The sequence below is a fragment of the Hemiscyllium ocellatum genome, chromosome 24 (genome assembly GCF_020745735.1).
Source record: "Hemiscyllium ocellatum isolate sHemOce1 chromosome 24, sHemOce1.pat.X.cur, whole genome shotgun sequence".
Taxonomy (NCBI): domain Eukaryota; kingdom Metazoa; phylum Chordata; class Chondrichthyes; order Orectolobiformes; family Hemiscylliidae; genus Hemiscyllium; species Hemiscyllium ocellatum.
In genome coordinates, this window is record NC_083424.1 from 1,008,335 (window position 1) to 1,024,841 (window position 16,507).

The window sequence follows — 16,507 nt, forward strand, 5'->3', positions numbered from 1 at the left end:
TGTCCCATTAATCATCTTAAAGATCTGTATTTGTCACCTCTCAACATCCTTCTAGAAATAAGAAAGAGCCTAGACTATTTACTCTTTCTTGGTAAGAATATCTTCTCAGTTCCAGTACCATCCTTGTGAATCATTTTTACTCCACTATCTTGACTTCCAGTTAATGGAGGGGCCCTTGGGAGTGTTGTCAAATAGAGACCTGGAGGTGCAGTTGCATAGTTCCCTGAAAGTGGAGTCACAGGTAGACAGGATGCTGAATAAGATTTGGCAAGTTTGCCTTCATTGGTCAGAACACCGAGTATAGAAGCTGGGATGTTAATTTGCAGCTGTATAAGACACGGGTGAGCCCACTTTTAGAATACTGTGTACGGTTTTGGTTACCCTTCTGTAGGAAGGATGTTGTTAAACTTGAGAGGGTTCACAAAAGATGTACAAGGACATTGCCAGGATTGGAAGATTTAAGTTATAGTGAGAAGCTGAATAGGCTGAGGCTTTTATTACCTGAAGCATCAGAGGCTGAAGAATGATATAATAGAGGTTCATAAAATCATGAGGGGGATAGATAGGGTGAATAAGGGAGGCGAAGTCCAAAATTAGATGGCATAGGATTAAGGTGAGGGGGGAAAAGTTTAAAAGGTTCTTGAAGGGAAACTTTTTATGATGTGTGTATGGAACAAGCTGTTAGAAGAAGTGGTGGAGGCTGGTACAATTACAACATTTAAAAGGCATCTGGATGGGCATATGAATAGGAAGGGTTTAGAGTGATATGGGCCAAATGCTGGCAAATGGGATTAGGTCAGATTGGGATGTCTGGTCAGTGTAGATGAGCTGGACCTAAGGGTTTGTTTTGACGCTTAACTGTATGAGCTGTTAACTTTAGGACTCTATATCCTTGTTACAATGTGATGACCAGAACTGCATATATTACTCCACGTATAGTCTAATCGATACACAGTAGACAATAGGTGCAGGAGTAGGCCATTCTGCCCTTCGAGCCTGCACCACCATTCAATATGATCATGGCTGATCATCCTTAATCAGTATCCTGTTCCTGCCTTATCTCAATAACCCTTGATTCCACTATCCTTGAGAGCTCTGTCCAACTCTTTCTTAAATGAATCCAGAGACTGGGCCTCCACTGCCTTCTGGGGCAGAGCATTCCACACAGCCATCACTCTCTGGGTGAAGAAGTTTCTCCTCATCTCTGTCCTCAATGGTCTACCCCATATTTTTAAACTGTGTCCTCTGGTTCGGCACTCACCCATCAGCGGAAACATGTTTCCTGCTGCCAGAGTGTCCAATCCTTTAATAATCTTATATGTCTCAATCAGATCCCCTCTCAGTCTTCAAAACTCAAGGGTACACAAGCCCAGTCGCTCCAATCTATCAGCATAAGGTAGTCCTGCCATTCCAGGAATTGACCTCGTGAACCTTTGCTGCACTCCCTCAATAGCCAGAATGTCCTTCCTCAAATTTGGAGACCAGAACTGCACACAGTACTCCAGGTGTGGTCTCACCAGGGCCCTGTACAGCTGCGGAAGAACCTCTTTGCTTCTATACTCAATCCCTCTTGTTATGAAGGCCAGCATGCTATTAGCTTTCTTCACTACCTGCTGTACCTGCATGCTTACCTTCATTGACTGGTGTACAAGAACACCCAGGGTGTACTGCCCCTTTACCTAAATTGACTCCATTTAGGTAGTAATCTGCCTTTCTGTTCTTGCCACCAAAGTGGATAACCATACATTTATCCACATTAAACTGCATCTGCCATGCATCTGACCACTCACCTAACCTGTCCAGATCACCCTCCTAATCTCCTAACATCCTCCTCACATTTCACCCTGTCACCCAGCTTAGTATCATCAGCAAATTTGCTAATGTTATTACTAATACCATCTTCTATATCATTAATATATACTGTAAAAAGCTGTGGTCCCAGCACTGATCCCTGTGGTACCCCACTGGTCACTGTCTGCCATTCCAAAATGGAGACGTTTATCACTACTCTTGGTTTCCTGTCAGCCAACCAACTTTCAATACAAGTTAATACTTTGCCCCCAATACCATGCGCACTAATTTTGCTCACTAACCTCCTATGTGGGACTTTATCAAAAGCTTTCTGAAAGTCCAGGTACACTACATCTACTGGATCTCCCTCGTCCATCTTCAGAGTTACATCCTCAAAAAATTCCAGAAGATTAGTCAAGCATGATTTCCCCTTCATAAATCCATGCTGACTCTGACTATCCTGTTACTACTATCCAGATGTCGTAATTTCATCCTTTACAATAGACTCCAGATCTTTCCCACCACTGAGGTCAGACGAACTAGTCTATAATTTCCTGCTTTCTCTCTCCCACCTTTCTTAAAAGTGGTACAACATTAGCCACCCTCCAATCCGCAGGAACTGATCCCGAATCTATCGAACTCTGGAAAATAATCACCAACGCATCCACGATTTCTCAAGCCACCTCCTTCAGTACCCTGGGATGTAGACCATCGGCCCCTGGGACTTATCAGCCTTCAGACCTAACAGTCTCTCCAACACCAATTCCTGGCAAATATAAATTCCCTTCAGTTCAGGTCCTTCAGCCACTGTTACCTCAGGGAGATTGCTTGTGTCTTCCCCAGTGAACACAGTTCTGAAGTACCAATTCAATTCTTCTGCCATTTCTTTGTTCCCCATAATATATTCCCCTGTTTCTGTCTTCATGGGCCCAATTTTAGTCTTAACCATATTTTTGCCTTTCACATACCTAAAAAAGCTTTTATTATCCTCCTTTATATTTTTGGCCAGTTTACCTTCGTACCTCATTTTTTTCTCTGGGTATTTCCTTCTTAGTAATCCTCTGCTGTTCTTTAAAAGATTCCCAGTCCTCCGTTTTCCCACTTATCTTTGCTATGTTATATCAGTGGCCCAGCAACAACCCCTGAGGCACTCAATTAATCACAGGCCTGCAGTCCGACAAGCATCCTTCCACTATTACCCTCTGCTTCCTATCATCAAACCAACCGTGTGTCCAATTTGCCAGCTCCCCCTGGATTCCATACGACCTAACCTTCCAGAGCAGCCTACCATGTGGACCTTTATCAAAGACCTTACTGAAATCCACAGAGACTACATCTACCACACTGCTCTTGTCAACCTTCCTGGTCACATCATCAATGAAGTCTAACAAATTTGTAAGGCACGATCTCCCACTCTCAAAGCCATACTGACAACTCCTAATCAAACCCTGTCTTTCCAAATGCATGTTTATCTTACCTCTCAGAATATTCTCAAGTAACTTAACCATCACAGGTGTTGACTTACCGGTCTATAGATTCCAGGTTTTTCTTTGTAACCCTTCTTGAATTAGAAAACAACTTGCACTACCCTCCAGTCTTCCAGAACTTCACCTGTGGCTAATGATGATGCAAAAATATAAGCCAGATGCCCCGCAATCTTTTTCTGTAGCCTCATGCAATGTTCTTGGATATATCTGGTCAGGACCAGGAGATTTATCCATCTTCCTATATGTAATACATCCAACACCTCCTTTACGTGATGGGGACTGTCCCCAAGATATCACCACTAACTTCCCTAAGTTCCCAAGTTCAATCTTTCTCCATAATAAACACAAAGGAGAAATATTCATTGAGGACCTTGTCCATCTCCTGTGGTCTCCTTAATCTGCATTGTGACTTCTAATGACTTGTAATTGAGCACTCAGCCGAACTATTCTTCTGCTGTTCTTCCTGCTATTTTTTTCCCAAGTCTGGTCTCTGCTCAGTTGCTTGCTCATAAGCAGAATAGTTTGGGATATCTGTAACGCTCTTTTAATGCTACAGGGTTCCTTAATGTTCCCATTTCAAAATGCCATCCCAACAGAGGTTACTTTCATGATACAGTTGATACAGCTTGTTAATAATTTGTAAACATAAGGACTCATATTTTGTCTTACAAAACAAAGTAGGAGTTCTTACTCAGGAGAGTTTATGGTGTAAATAAATGACAATCAGTAATATGGAGCACAAAGACCTCCATGGAATTTATGATATCACATTCAAAACAAAATAACTATTAAATAACTAGCGATATTTGATGCTAAATGAAGCTGTGTATGGAAGTTCTGCAGGAAAGTAATCACTTGTGAATTATCCAAGTCAATGCTATATGGTATGTTCCTATGAATCATCAGTCCCCAACATATAATGTCTTTTAAAAGCAAAATGATGAGGAGGCTGGAAATTTGAAATGAAAACAGAAAATGCTGGGGAAACTCAGCAGGTTTGGCAGTATCTGTGGAGAGAGAAACAAAGTTTTGAGTTCAGTATTCAGAACTGAAGCGTTTTTCTCTGTTCCAGCAGTACGTCTCAACCATAACCACAGACTGCCATTACCATTGATGAAAAGGCACAAATCTATCCTGCGCAAATCTGTTAGCTCAGTGTTCAGTTATCATTGAGAGTTGTTTTCTGTCAGAACTTGGAACTTCCTGCAGGAACTGTAGCATCTGCAACTCATTTCTGAAGAAAAGAGAGGAATGATGTTTAACTACCAAGTTCACTTAAACTCAAGAAGTAACAGTGAATTAATAGTGTTAACTCACTGTATTCCATTCCACAATCAATTCCCAAAAAGCAGTGGCGTATTTCTTATATTTACATGTTTGGGTGATTACTCTTAAAATAAACAAATCAAACAAAATTCCATTCTTACTGGATCAACAACAACATAACTTCCCAAACTGGTGAAAGAAACATTTGACTTTTTAAGCAGGCTTTGCTTTAACAAAAGATGCAGTTTCATATTAGTCTCATTTTGCCAGTGCTCATACAACTTGTCTTCATATGCTTTCATCCTTTTTGCCACTTCAAGATATTTTGCTCTGACCTATAAAGCAACAAAAGTCATTGTTAGATTTAGTCCTACATTTCATAAAACAAAGGCTATAGAGAATGCTAAACTGTAACAAGTGTACTGTTAAAGCACTGTTCACCACAAATCTTTACAAATCTAATATATTTTAACAAACCTATAAATATTAGATAAAAATGCTCAGACTTGACTGAAGTGGTTCGGGGGGGGTCGTGGTTTAGGGTATAGATTTGCTCACTGAGCTGCAGGTTTGATATCCAGACGTTTCATTACCTGGCTAGGTAACCTCATCAGTGGCGACCTCCAAGTGAAGCGAAGCTGTTGTCTCCTGCTTTCTATTTATATCTTTCTCATGGATTGGGTTCATAGTGATGCCATTTCCTGTTCATTTTCTGAGGGGTTGATAGATGGTATCTAGATCTATGTGTTTGTTTATGGCATTGTGGTTGGAGTGCCAGGCCTCTAGGAATTCTCTGGCATGTCTTTGCTTAGCCTGTCCCAGGATAGGTGTGTTGTCCCAGTCGAAATGGTGTTTTTTTTCATCCTTGTGTAGGGCTACGAGAGAGAGAGGTTGTGTCTTTTTATGGCTAGCTGGTGTTCATGTATCCTGGTAGCTAACTTTCTTCCTGTTTGTCCTATGTAATGCAGTCCTTGCATGGAATTTTATAGATGACATTGGTTTTGTACATGGGTTGTACTGGGTCTCTTAAGTTTGTTAGATTTTGTTTGAAAGTGTTGGTGCGTTTGTGTGCTACTAGGATTCCAAGGGGTCTTAGTAGTCTGGCTGTCATTTCTGAAACTTCTTCAATGTATGGTAGGGTGGTGAGGGTTCTGGCTGTGCTTTAGGGTTTGCTTGTCGTGGTTTGTTCCTGAGGAATCTGTGGACTGTATTTTTTGAGTATCCGTTCTTCTTGAATACGTTGTATAGGTGGTTCTCCTCTGTTTTCCAAAGCTTGTCTGTGCTGCAGTGTGTGGTGGCTCATTGGAATAGGGTTCTGATACAGCTTTGTTTGTGTGTGTTAGGATGGTTGCTGGTGTAGTTAAGCATTTGGTCAGTGTTTGTCGGTTTTCTGTATACGCAGGTTTGTAGTTCTCCGTTGTCCTTTCTTTTGACTGTGATGTCCAGGAATGCGAGTTTATTGTCGGTTTCTTCCTCCTTGATGAACTTTATGCCTGTGAGGGTGTTGTTGATGATGTTAAATGTCTCTTCTATCTTGTTTCGTTTTGTGATAACAAAGGTGCCATCTACGTAGCGGACCCAGATTTTTGGTTAGATGGTTGGTAGGACTGTTTGTTCCAGTCTTTGCATTACCGCTTCTGCTACGAATCCTGAGAGCGGAGATCCCAAGGGTGTGCCGTTGGTTTGTTTGTAGATTATGTTGTTGAAGGTGAAGTGGGTGGTGAGGCACAGGTCCACTAGCTTCATGATGTTTTCGTTGGTAATGTGATTGATGGTGGGTGGGGTGTGTGTGATGGTCTCTTCTAAAAGTGTGGTAAGTGTTTCCTTTGCCAGGTCGATGTTGACGGAGGTGAACAGTGCTGTTACGTCGAATGCGATCATTGTTTTGTCTTCCTCTTAGTGTTTTTGATGATTTTTAGGAATTCTTGGGTGGAGTGGATGGAATGCTGTGACTCTTCTATTAGGTATTTCAGTCTTGTGTGTAGTTCTTTGGCCAGTCTGTAAGTTGGTGGGTAGTGAGACTATGGGTCTGAGGGGGGGCTCCTGGTTTATGGATTTTGATAGTCCGTAGAATCGTGGGGTGTTGGTCCCGTCTGGTTTCATTTTCTGGAATTCTGTTTAATTGTCTGGAATTGTGTACTTTTCTTCAGAGATATGGAATTTTGTTTCCTAGTTGTGGGGTCGGATCTAGCACCACCTGTTTTTTTTTGTAGATATTTTTATTGAAATTTAACATTTTTGCAAATTTACAAAAATAAACAAAACTCTCAAATACAAACATTGATGTACAATTAAATCATATATACAATAGTCATAATTTAACAAAGAAAAGAGAAAGAAAGAAAACAAAAAGAAAAAAAAAAGAAACGAAAAAAGAAAGAAAAAAAACTCAACTTTCTACTAATCGAACCTATAACTAACCAGAGTGTATACCTAAGTCTCTTACATGCTCGGAATGTATAAACATCAAATATAATAAAACGCGTATTCGCGCAGGATTCCTCTCCCAAGGGGCCCCGGAGCAGCCCGGTCTGAAATCTTCACTAAATAAAGGCCCTTGTTAGGATAGCCGAAATATCTGCATTTATATAATTCAAAAAGGGCTGCCATATTTTATAAAATAATTCAGTCTTTCGGTGCACCATATTTGTGAGGAAGTCAAGGGGGATATATTCCATAATTAATCTGTGCCAATTTGAAAGTCCAGGGGGGCCCTCAGCCACCCAGTTCACCAAAATACTTTTCCTTGCACAGAAAGAGAGAATAGAAAATAATCTCTTCCCGTGCATATCCAGAGATGAGAGGTTCGAAAAGCCCAAAAGGAGAGATACAGGGTCCACCCTAATTTCCGTTCCTAAAATTTCTGTCAGGGTATTTGCCACTTTAGTCCAGTATCTGCGGATTTTCTGACAAGTCCACAGACAATGTACAAGAGTACCCACCTCTATTTTGCATTTGGGACACATTGGAGATGCTCCTGCCTTAGATTTTGCCAGTCGAGCCGGAGCTATATGGGCCCTATGAAGTATCTTTAGTTGGATAGCCTGAGTTCTGTTACAGATAGCAATTCTTCTAGCATTTTCCCAAATGTCATTCCACATATCCTCAGAGATTTCTAGCCCCAAGTCCTGCTCCCATGTTTTAAGCAGGTCATCCATGTCTCCTGAGACTCCATCATGTAGCAAATGGTATATAGTACTAACGGAGGATGCCCCCTCTGGTCGTAAGACATTACATTCTCTGTCTGATTTATAAAGACTATCTATTAATGTAGTCTTCCTCTGTATATAATCTCGAACTTGGAAGTATCGAAAGAGATCCCCATTAGGTATTCCGAATTTCAGACGCAGCTGCTCAAAGGACATCAGGATCCCATCTTTAAATAGGTCCCCTAAGCATGAGATGCCCCTGGATCTCCAGAGTTTAAAGGTGGCATCTGTAATTCCCGGTTGGAATCCCCATGCGCCTACTATTGGTGCATGGGGGGATGTTTTATGTGAGTTACCCTCATTTTGCCGCATTATATTCCAGGCCTTAATTGTGTTTAATATTATGGGATTTTTACAGTGGTCTGTAATGATTTTCCTCTTATCTGAAAATAAAAGGTTAATAAGTGGGTATTTTACTTGGGAGGCTTCGATATCCAGCCAAATTGATTGTGGATCAGATGAAACCCAATCAGCTATGTAACTTAGTAGGGAGCTTAACTGATATTTCCTAAAGTCTGGGAAGTCCAGTCCTCCCCTTGCCTGTGGAAGCTGTAGCTTCTTCAGCTTAATAAGGGGCCGTCTATGGTTCCAAATAAAGGAGCCCAACCAGCCATATAATTTACGTAGGGCTAGCCTTGGCAGCATCAGCGGGAGCATTCTCATAGGATATAAGAGACGGGGCAGAACATTCATTTTAATTAATGCTATTCTCCCTAGCCAGGAAGTCGGAAGGTCTCTCCATCGCTGGAGGTCCTGCCTTATCCTTTCCATTAATTGTACAAAATTAGCCCTATACAGCTGATCAAATACTGGCGTGATAAAAATACCTAAATATAAGAAGCCCTCCAGGGACCAACGGAAGGGAAAAGGGGATCCGTCCATTAAGTGGGGTATCATAGCCAGACCACCCATTGGCATGGCTTCCGATTTTGAAAAATTAATTTTATAGCCTGAGAATGCACTAAATGTATTAATAACTTGAATTAGACGAGGCACTGACATTAAAGGATTACTGAGGAATAAGAGAACGTCATCTGCATAGAGGGTAATTTTGTGTTTACCTGTACCAATCCTCGGGGCCGTTATATTAGGATCAGTCCGGATGGCTTCTGCTAATGGTTCGATTATCAGTGTAAACAACAATGGTGAGAGAGGACATCCTTGACGGCAGCCCCTACCCACACTGAAGCCATCCGATCTTAACCCATTAGTAATAACAGCTGCTTTGGGGTCATTATACAATGTTGAAACCCATTTGGTAAACACCTGTCCAACGCCAAACCTTTCCAATGTGTAAAATAAATATGACCATTCAACCCTATCAAATGCCTTTTCCGCATCCAATGAAATTACTACTCCTGGTATCTTTCCCTGATGACAGGCTTGGATCATATTCAAGACCCTTCTGATATTATTGGATGATCTGCGGCCCTTAATAAATCCCGTCTGGTCCTCCTTTATAATATATGGCAGTACCCTTTCTAGTCTTAGTGCTAACATTTTTGAGAGAATTTTAAAGTCTACATTTAGTAAGGATATTGGTCTGTAAGATGCACAATCTTCTGGGTCTTTTCCTTTTTTGAGGATAAGAGAAATATTTGCTTCTTTCAGCGTGGGCGGGAGACAGACCTGACTATGCGCAAAATTATACATAACCATAAGTGGGTCAACCAATATTCCTGTAAATTCTTTATAGAATTCAGCTTGAAAACCATCCGGGCCCGGTGCTTTTCCGCTCTGAAGTTGCCTAATTGCCTCAAGTATTTCTTGGACTGTTAAAGGGTATTTAGGGCCGACACCTGTTCCGGAGTCAGGCCCGGGAAGGTCAAATTTTTAAAAAATGACTGCATCCTCCTAATCCTATCTTCGCAGTCCTGCGATCTATATAGTTCAGAATAAAATTCTTTAAAGGTCGCATTGATCTTTTTATGATCATGGGTCAGGGTACCTGTACTTTCCTTGATGGTCGGAATAGTTTGAGGGGCTTTCTTTTTCTTTGCAAGCAATGCTAAGTATCTACCCGGTTTGTCGCCATATTCATATAATCTTTGTTTCGCAAATAATATTTCCCTTTTAGCCGTTTGAGTGAGCGCGGTGTTTAAAGCTGTCTTAAGAGCTGTAATCCTCTGCAATTTTGTGATAGAAGGTCTATCAGCGTATGCTGTTTCGGCTGCTTTTAGGCGAGCTTCGAGCAGACGCTGTTGCTCTCCCTTCATTTTCCTCTGGGTCGCTGAATAGGAGATGATCAAACCTCGTGCATAAGCTTTGATGGTCTCCCACATCATTGACGGATTGCTAGCCGTACCAGTATTAATTTCTAAAAAAGTTTTAAGTTCTTGGGAGAAGTACTTTAAAAATTTGCTATCTTTTATCAGGAAGGGGTCCATACGCCAATGCTAAGCGGATGTCCCATTGTTCTTTACCTTAGTTTCCATGTATACAGCGGCATGGTCAGAGATTGCTATAGTACCTATTTTACAGGTTGCTATAGAATTTAGAAAAATCGATGGGGCAAAAAACATATCAATTCTTGTGTGACATTTATGTGGATTAGAGTAGAAAGAAAAATCTCTACCCTGTGGATGGAGACATCTCCATACATCTACCAATCCTAATTCTTTATTCAGGTCCGCCAGTTGTCTAGATCTGGGAGATACTCCAGCGGCACTCTTGGGAATCCTGTCTATTTCCGAATCCATAATACAATTAAAGTCTCCTCCTATAATTGTATGACGGGCACCAAAGGCCATCAGTTTTGAAAAAGCTTCCGTTATGAATTTAAAGGGGTGTGCCGGGGGGCAGTACACATTTAAGATCCCATATTCCTCTCCATTTATGAGGGCTTTAATCAAAATATATCGTCCAGATTCGTCTTTTATCTGATTTAGAATTTTCAAAGGGAAGTTCTTCCGGACAAGGATAACGACTCCCCTGCTTTTTGAATTAAAAGAGGAAAAAAAGGCCTGATCAAATCCACCCTGTCGTAATTTTAAGTGTTCTTTATCCGACAGTTGTGTCTCCTGTAGGAGAGCTATATCAACTCTCTCCTTCTTAAGATTTGAAAATATTTTCTTCCTTTTAACTGGCGAATTACTCCCCCTGACATTCCAGGTGCACCACTTAACCGACTGTTCAGCCATAATCATCTGGACAGATCCGAGACCCCTCGGGAGGGGAAACCCTATCTAGAACATCCCGAGCATGGAGCATACAAGATTTACAAAAGTAAAGACTCTCTGATACACTCAAAACAATATAACAAAAAACTCTTTCTAAGTATAAAAGATATAAAACATTCCGAATTGGAGATTTTCTCCCTTGTTCCCAGGGAGCGTCACTTCCTCTCCCACAGTCCATCTTACCCTCTTCCAACCAGTGCCCCACCCTTGACCCAGGCGTTCCTCAATAAAATGAGGAGAATTCAAATATAATATAAAGCTAGAGTTAACAGTGAACACCCCACCCCCACCCATACCCACATCTAAATATATTTGGGAATATTAATACCATATATAACTATAAGATTACAATCTCAACATGTAATACTTAAATATAATACCACAAAATAACAGGGGAAAGAAAAACAACAGAAGTAAAATAGAATAAGGTAACCACCTCTCCCCATCAACATTAACCAAACGCCCCAACATATATATATACATACACACATAGGGGGAAAGATAAGAAAAGATGAAGGGATGTAAACCAAAATAATGGGAAAGGCAGACCAGCGTCCACAATCTCTTACAGTTTATTTAAGAGAGTCCAAGAATTCCTTAGCCTTCTCCAGTGATCCGAAGTTATATATGGATCCTTCGTGGCTAAGGCGTAGCGTCGCTGGATATCGTAAGGAGTACTGAATATTTAAGTCCCTTAAACGCTTCTTCGCCTCATCGAATGCCTTCCTCTTTCGGACCAAAGCTGGGGAGAAGTCCTGGAACAGCATGATCCTGGATCCTTTGTGGGTCATAGCTTGGGGATCTTTTCCCAGATTTCTTGAGGCTTCCAGGAGCATCTGCCTCTCCCTATAGCTCTGCAGCTGGAACAGGACCGGGCGTGGGCGCTGGGTTGAGCCGGGCCCACGTACTGCGACCCGGTAGGCCCATTCTACCCTTACCTGGCCTGATCCAGCAGGCAGATTTAAAAGTTGTGGCAGCCAATGCTCTAAGAATGCTGTCAGCTGACCTCCCTCTTCCTGCTCGGGCAGGCCCAACAACCGAATATTTTTTCTACGACATCGATTTTCGAGATCATCAATGTGGTTTTCTAGGTTCTGGACTCGATTCTCGAGAAAACGGACGTGGTCGACTGCCGATTTTATCGCAGTCTCTGAGGCTGCGGCCTTCGACTCCACCTCTCTGACTCGGCACTCCAATTCCTGAATGTCTCTGCCCTGCTTCTGCAGCTCGGCTGATAGTGCTTCTCTGCTCTGCCGAGACTCATCGATAAAAGCATCAATCTTCGCCTCCCAACTGGCAAACATCTCCTCAAAGCTCATCTTCATTGGTAAATCTCCTGAAGTAGCTGCAGACACCTTTGTTGCAGCTGAAGAGGGAGAGGGTGGGGGAGGGGTCCCTGCTTTCTTAGAGCCGCCTGTTCCCTTCCCTTTCCTCATTTTCCAGCTAGTATTAGACTATTTAAATGTACTAATAGGTAACTATTTAAGGTTAACAACTATTATAAATGGTTTAGTGAGTGTGGTGGGGGTGGATAGCCCACTTTGCCCAAGTTTTGGGTAGAGCACTGTGGACTCAGTCTTGCTGGGTCGCCGCCATCTTGGATCCCCCCAGCACCACCTGTTGGTAGGTGTTGGTGTCTGCAAGTAGTGCATTGGCTTTCTCTATGTAGTCCCTTCTGTTCAGGATGACTGTGAGCTGACCTTTGTCTGCAGGTATCATAACAATGTTTTTGTCTTTTTTGAGGTTTTCTAGGGCTTTCTTTTCTTGTGTGTTCAGTTTGTTTCCCTCCCTCTTTCGGCTCAGAATAGGTGAAACTGTCTTTCTAATCATTTGTTGCGTTTCTTCTGTGAGATTGTTGTCCTTCAATGTGGTCTCTAATGCTGAAAGTAATTCCTTCTTGTCAGCGGCTCGTTAATTGAAATTTAGTCCTTTTACTAGTATTGCTTTTTCTGTGTCTGATAGGGTTCGGTCTGATAAGTTCTTTATCTATGCCCGTGTTATCGGTTTTGTCTTTGTTTGTGAGTTTGTCAAGTTTTTTCTTCAGGTCCCGATTTTTCTTTATCTGTGTTTGTCTTTGTTTGGTGTTTATGGCTTGTTCTACCGCGTCTGTCCATTCTTGATTTGATGCTTGTTTGAATAACGGTTTTTGGCGTGCAATTTCCTGGTTATGGTTCCCTTTTCTAAGGTCAAGTCATCGACTGACAGCCCCTTGAAGAACCCTGGGAAACTGTGTCTCATTAACTTGTTTGAGTTTTTTGAAGAAGTGACAAAGGAGACTGATGAAGATAGAGCAGTGGCCTTTGAGAATCAAAAGAGAGGCAATGGAAAAGCACAGCATGTCAGCCAGCATTTGTGGAGTAGGAGGGTCGATGTTTCAGGCATGAGCCCTTCATTAAGCTTAGCCCGACACTCCTGCTCCTCTGATGCCGCCTGACCTGTTGAGCTATTCCAGCACCACACTTTTTGATTGTGACTTCTCCAGCATCTGCAGTCCTCACTTTTGCTTAGAGCAATGAACTTTGTCGATACGAACTTCAGCAAGGCATTTGACAAGGTTCTGCATGGTGGGCTGATGAGCAAGGTTAGATCACATGGAATATAGAGAGAACGAGCCATTTGGAAACAAAATTGGTTTGAAGGTCAGGGACAGAAGATGATGATGGACTGCTGTTTTTCTGACTGGAGACCTGTGACCAGCAGTGTGCCATAAGGATTGGTGGTGGGTCCACTGCTTTTTGGCATTTATATAAATGATTTGGATGTGAAGATAGTAGATATGGTTAGTAAGTTTGCAATTGACATCCAAATTGGAGGTGTAGTGGACAACCAAGAAGGTTACCTCAGAGGTAAGATTACCTTGGCAAAAAGCTAAGAAGTGGAATTTAATTTAGAAACATTTGATGTGCTGCATTTGGTAAGGCAAATCAGGGCAGGACTTATACACTTGATGGTAAGGTCCTTGGGTGCAGGTTCACAGTTCCTTGAAAGTGGAGTTATTGGTAGACAGGGTAGTGAAGAAAGTGTTTGGTACACTTGCCTTTATTGGTCAGCGCATTGAGTATAGGAGTAGGGAGCTTATGTTGCGGGGAGGAAGTGAGGACTGCAGATGTTGGAGATCAGAGTCAAGAGTGTGGTGCTGGAAAAAGCACAGCAGGTCAGGCAGCAACCAAGGAGCAGGAGAATCAACGTTTCGGGCAAGAGCCCTTCAACAGGAATGAGCCCATGTTGCGATTGTACAGAACATTGATTCGGCCACATTTGGAATACTGCTGGCAATTTTGATCTCCTTGCCATAGGAAAGATGTTCTGAAATTTGAAAGAGATCAGCAAAGATTTATAAGAATGTTGCCAGGATTGGAGGGTTTGAATTATAGGGAGAGGATGAATAGGTTGGGGCTATTTTCCCTGCAGCATCGGAGGCTGATGGGGTGAGCCTACAGATGTTTATTAAATTATGAGGTGTGTGGATAGGGTGAATAGTCAAGGTCATTTCCTCAGGGTAGAGGAGTCCAAAACTAAAGAATATGGGTTTAAGATGAGAGGGGAAGGATTTAAAAGGGGCCTAAGGGGAAACTTTCTCATGGTATGTGCATTGAAAGAAATTTTAGAGTCACAATTATTAACTAGTACAGCAAATAAAGCTTTTCTATGTCTGGTCAAATTCTGTACCTGATAATTGATATAAAACAACAAAGGTCATTGTTAGATTTATCCTTACATTTCATAAAACAAAGGTTATAGAGAATGCTAAATTGTAACAAGTGTATTGTTAAGGCACTGCTCACCACAAGTCTTTTACAGTGGTATCTACATCATGTTACATGCTACACAGCAAATTTAACTGAAGTAAATCTGTAGCAAAGATATCTTGTTATAAACTATTAACTTGCAGTTAGCAACAATGCTTGAAATGTATTGATTGATACAATAAATGATCCCTCTTTAAATGTCCCAGTCCAAAGTCAGAATATAGACTTACTGCTTTCCCCTGATCACTAGCCAGCATCTCAGGCATTTCCTGGAAGTGAACAATGGTGTGTTTAATCCGGTGAAAGAGAGAACGTTCCCAGTTGATGGCCCCAGCAACCGGAGGTTGATTTTTGGTCACGGGAGGATTACTAGCACTATTAGTGAATAGGCTATTTATAATATCAACCTGTAAAAATAGACAAAATATTAGAACAACAACTTCTAATTTTATAGCATTTTAGCATTAAAATATCTCAAGCATCATTCTAATGTAATCAAACAAAATACGACCCTGTACCACATAAAGAGATATTAAGACAGGCACCAAAAGCTTAATCATTATCAGGATAAGTATTAAAAAGTACCTTAAGGGAAAAAGAGATGAAAGATGGAGATGTTTAGGGAAAGAATTCCAGAGTTTACCATCCAGGAATGTCTACCCACAAGGAACACATGGAGAGGTACAAAATTCATGAAAAAATCCTTAGAGAATTCCTTCCAAATCTGCCACCATTACCAACTAGAAGGAGGCCTGCAGATACATGGGCTCACTCAAAATTACAATTTCCTCGCCACACCACACACCATCCTGACTTGGAAGTGTACCGCCATTCCTTCACTGTTGCTAGATTAGAATCCTGGAACTCCCTCCTTAAATCAATATAAGTGTTCTTACTGAAAGACTCAAAGACTGAAATAGTTCAGGAAAGCAGCTCACCACTATCTTTCAAAGGGCAATTAGGGATTGGCAATATATACTTGCCAAGGTCGCAACATTTACATTCCAGAAATTAAAAAAACTCTTTGCACTAATTTACATAAATTTACTCTTTGCACTAAGACCCCCAATGTTGGGATTAATCGGAGGGCACAATCAGTTTTCCCTCTAATTTTCTTTCTGGTTGTGTGGGCCTCTGAGGCTGATGCATGGCAATGACTTCCAGAACTGGACGTTATTGTTCAGAGGGAATGCTGGTCACAACCCAGCATTGTACGGGCACAGCGACCCAGCAGTGATTTTCCCTGAACTGACTAATCAGTGGCCTGAGAAAAGGCTTGCATTCAATTTAGGACAGCAGCTGTGCTCTCATAGGTGGAAAGTAAATAGGAAAAGCAGAAAAAACAGAATGAATGTTAGGTGGGAGAAGGAAGGTGCATCTATCTTGAGGCATCCTCTCTTCAATTTTTTAAACATTTTAAATGAAGAATATCTTCGGGTGTTGGAGGACCATTGTCAAGTGGAATCCGTTCAATGTGGATTTCTGAGAAAGGGTCATTGGACTCAAAACATTAAGGGTGGTACAGTAGCTCCGTGGTTAGCACCTCCTGCTTCAAAGGGCCACGGACCTGGGTTCGATTCCAGCCTTGGGTAACTGTGTGGAGTTTGCATGTTCTCCCTGTGTCTGCGTGAGTTTCCTCTGGGTGCTCTGGTTTTTTTTTCCCACATTCCAAAAAATGTGCACGTCAGCTGAATTGGCCATGCTAAATTGCCCATTATGTTAGGTGCAGGGGAAAATGAGTCTGGCCGGGTTACTCTTCAGAGGGTCGGTGTGAACCTGTTAGGCCGAAGGGTCTGTTTCCATGCTGTAGGGAATTTAATCTAATC

The 16,507-nt window shown here is 41.8% G+C and overlaps 1 protein-coding gene across 1 annotated transcript in view; it reads right to left on the minus strand.

Moving 5' to 3' along the window:
* dnah10 (dynein axonemal heavy chain 10) overlaps positions 1 to 16,507 on the minus strand; it is a 330,367-nt gene that overhangs the window by 248,916 nt on the left and 64,944 nt on the right. The window contains exons 13-14 of the mRNA XM_060844124.1: positions 14,912 to 15,088; positions 4,748 to 4,879 (exon numbers count right to left, since the gene is read on the minus strand). Of these exons, the coding sequence (XP_060700107.1) occupies positions 4,748 to 4,879; positions 14,912 to 15,088 (309 nt within the window). The remainder of the gene's footprint in view (positions 1 to 4,747; positions 4,880 to 14,911; positions 15,089 to 16,507) is intronic.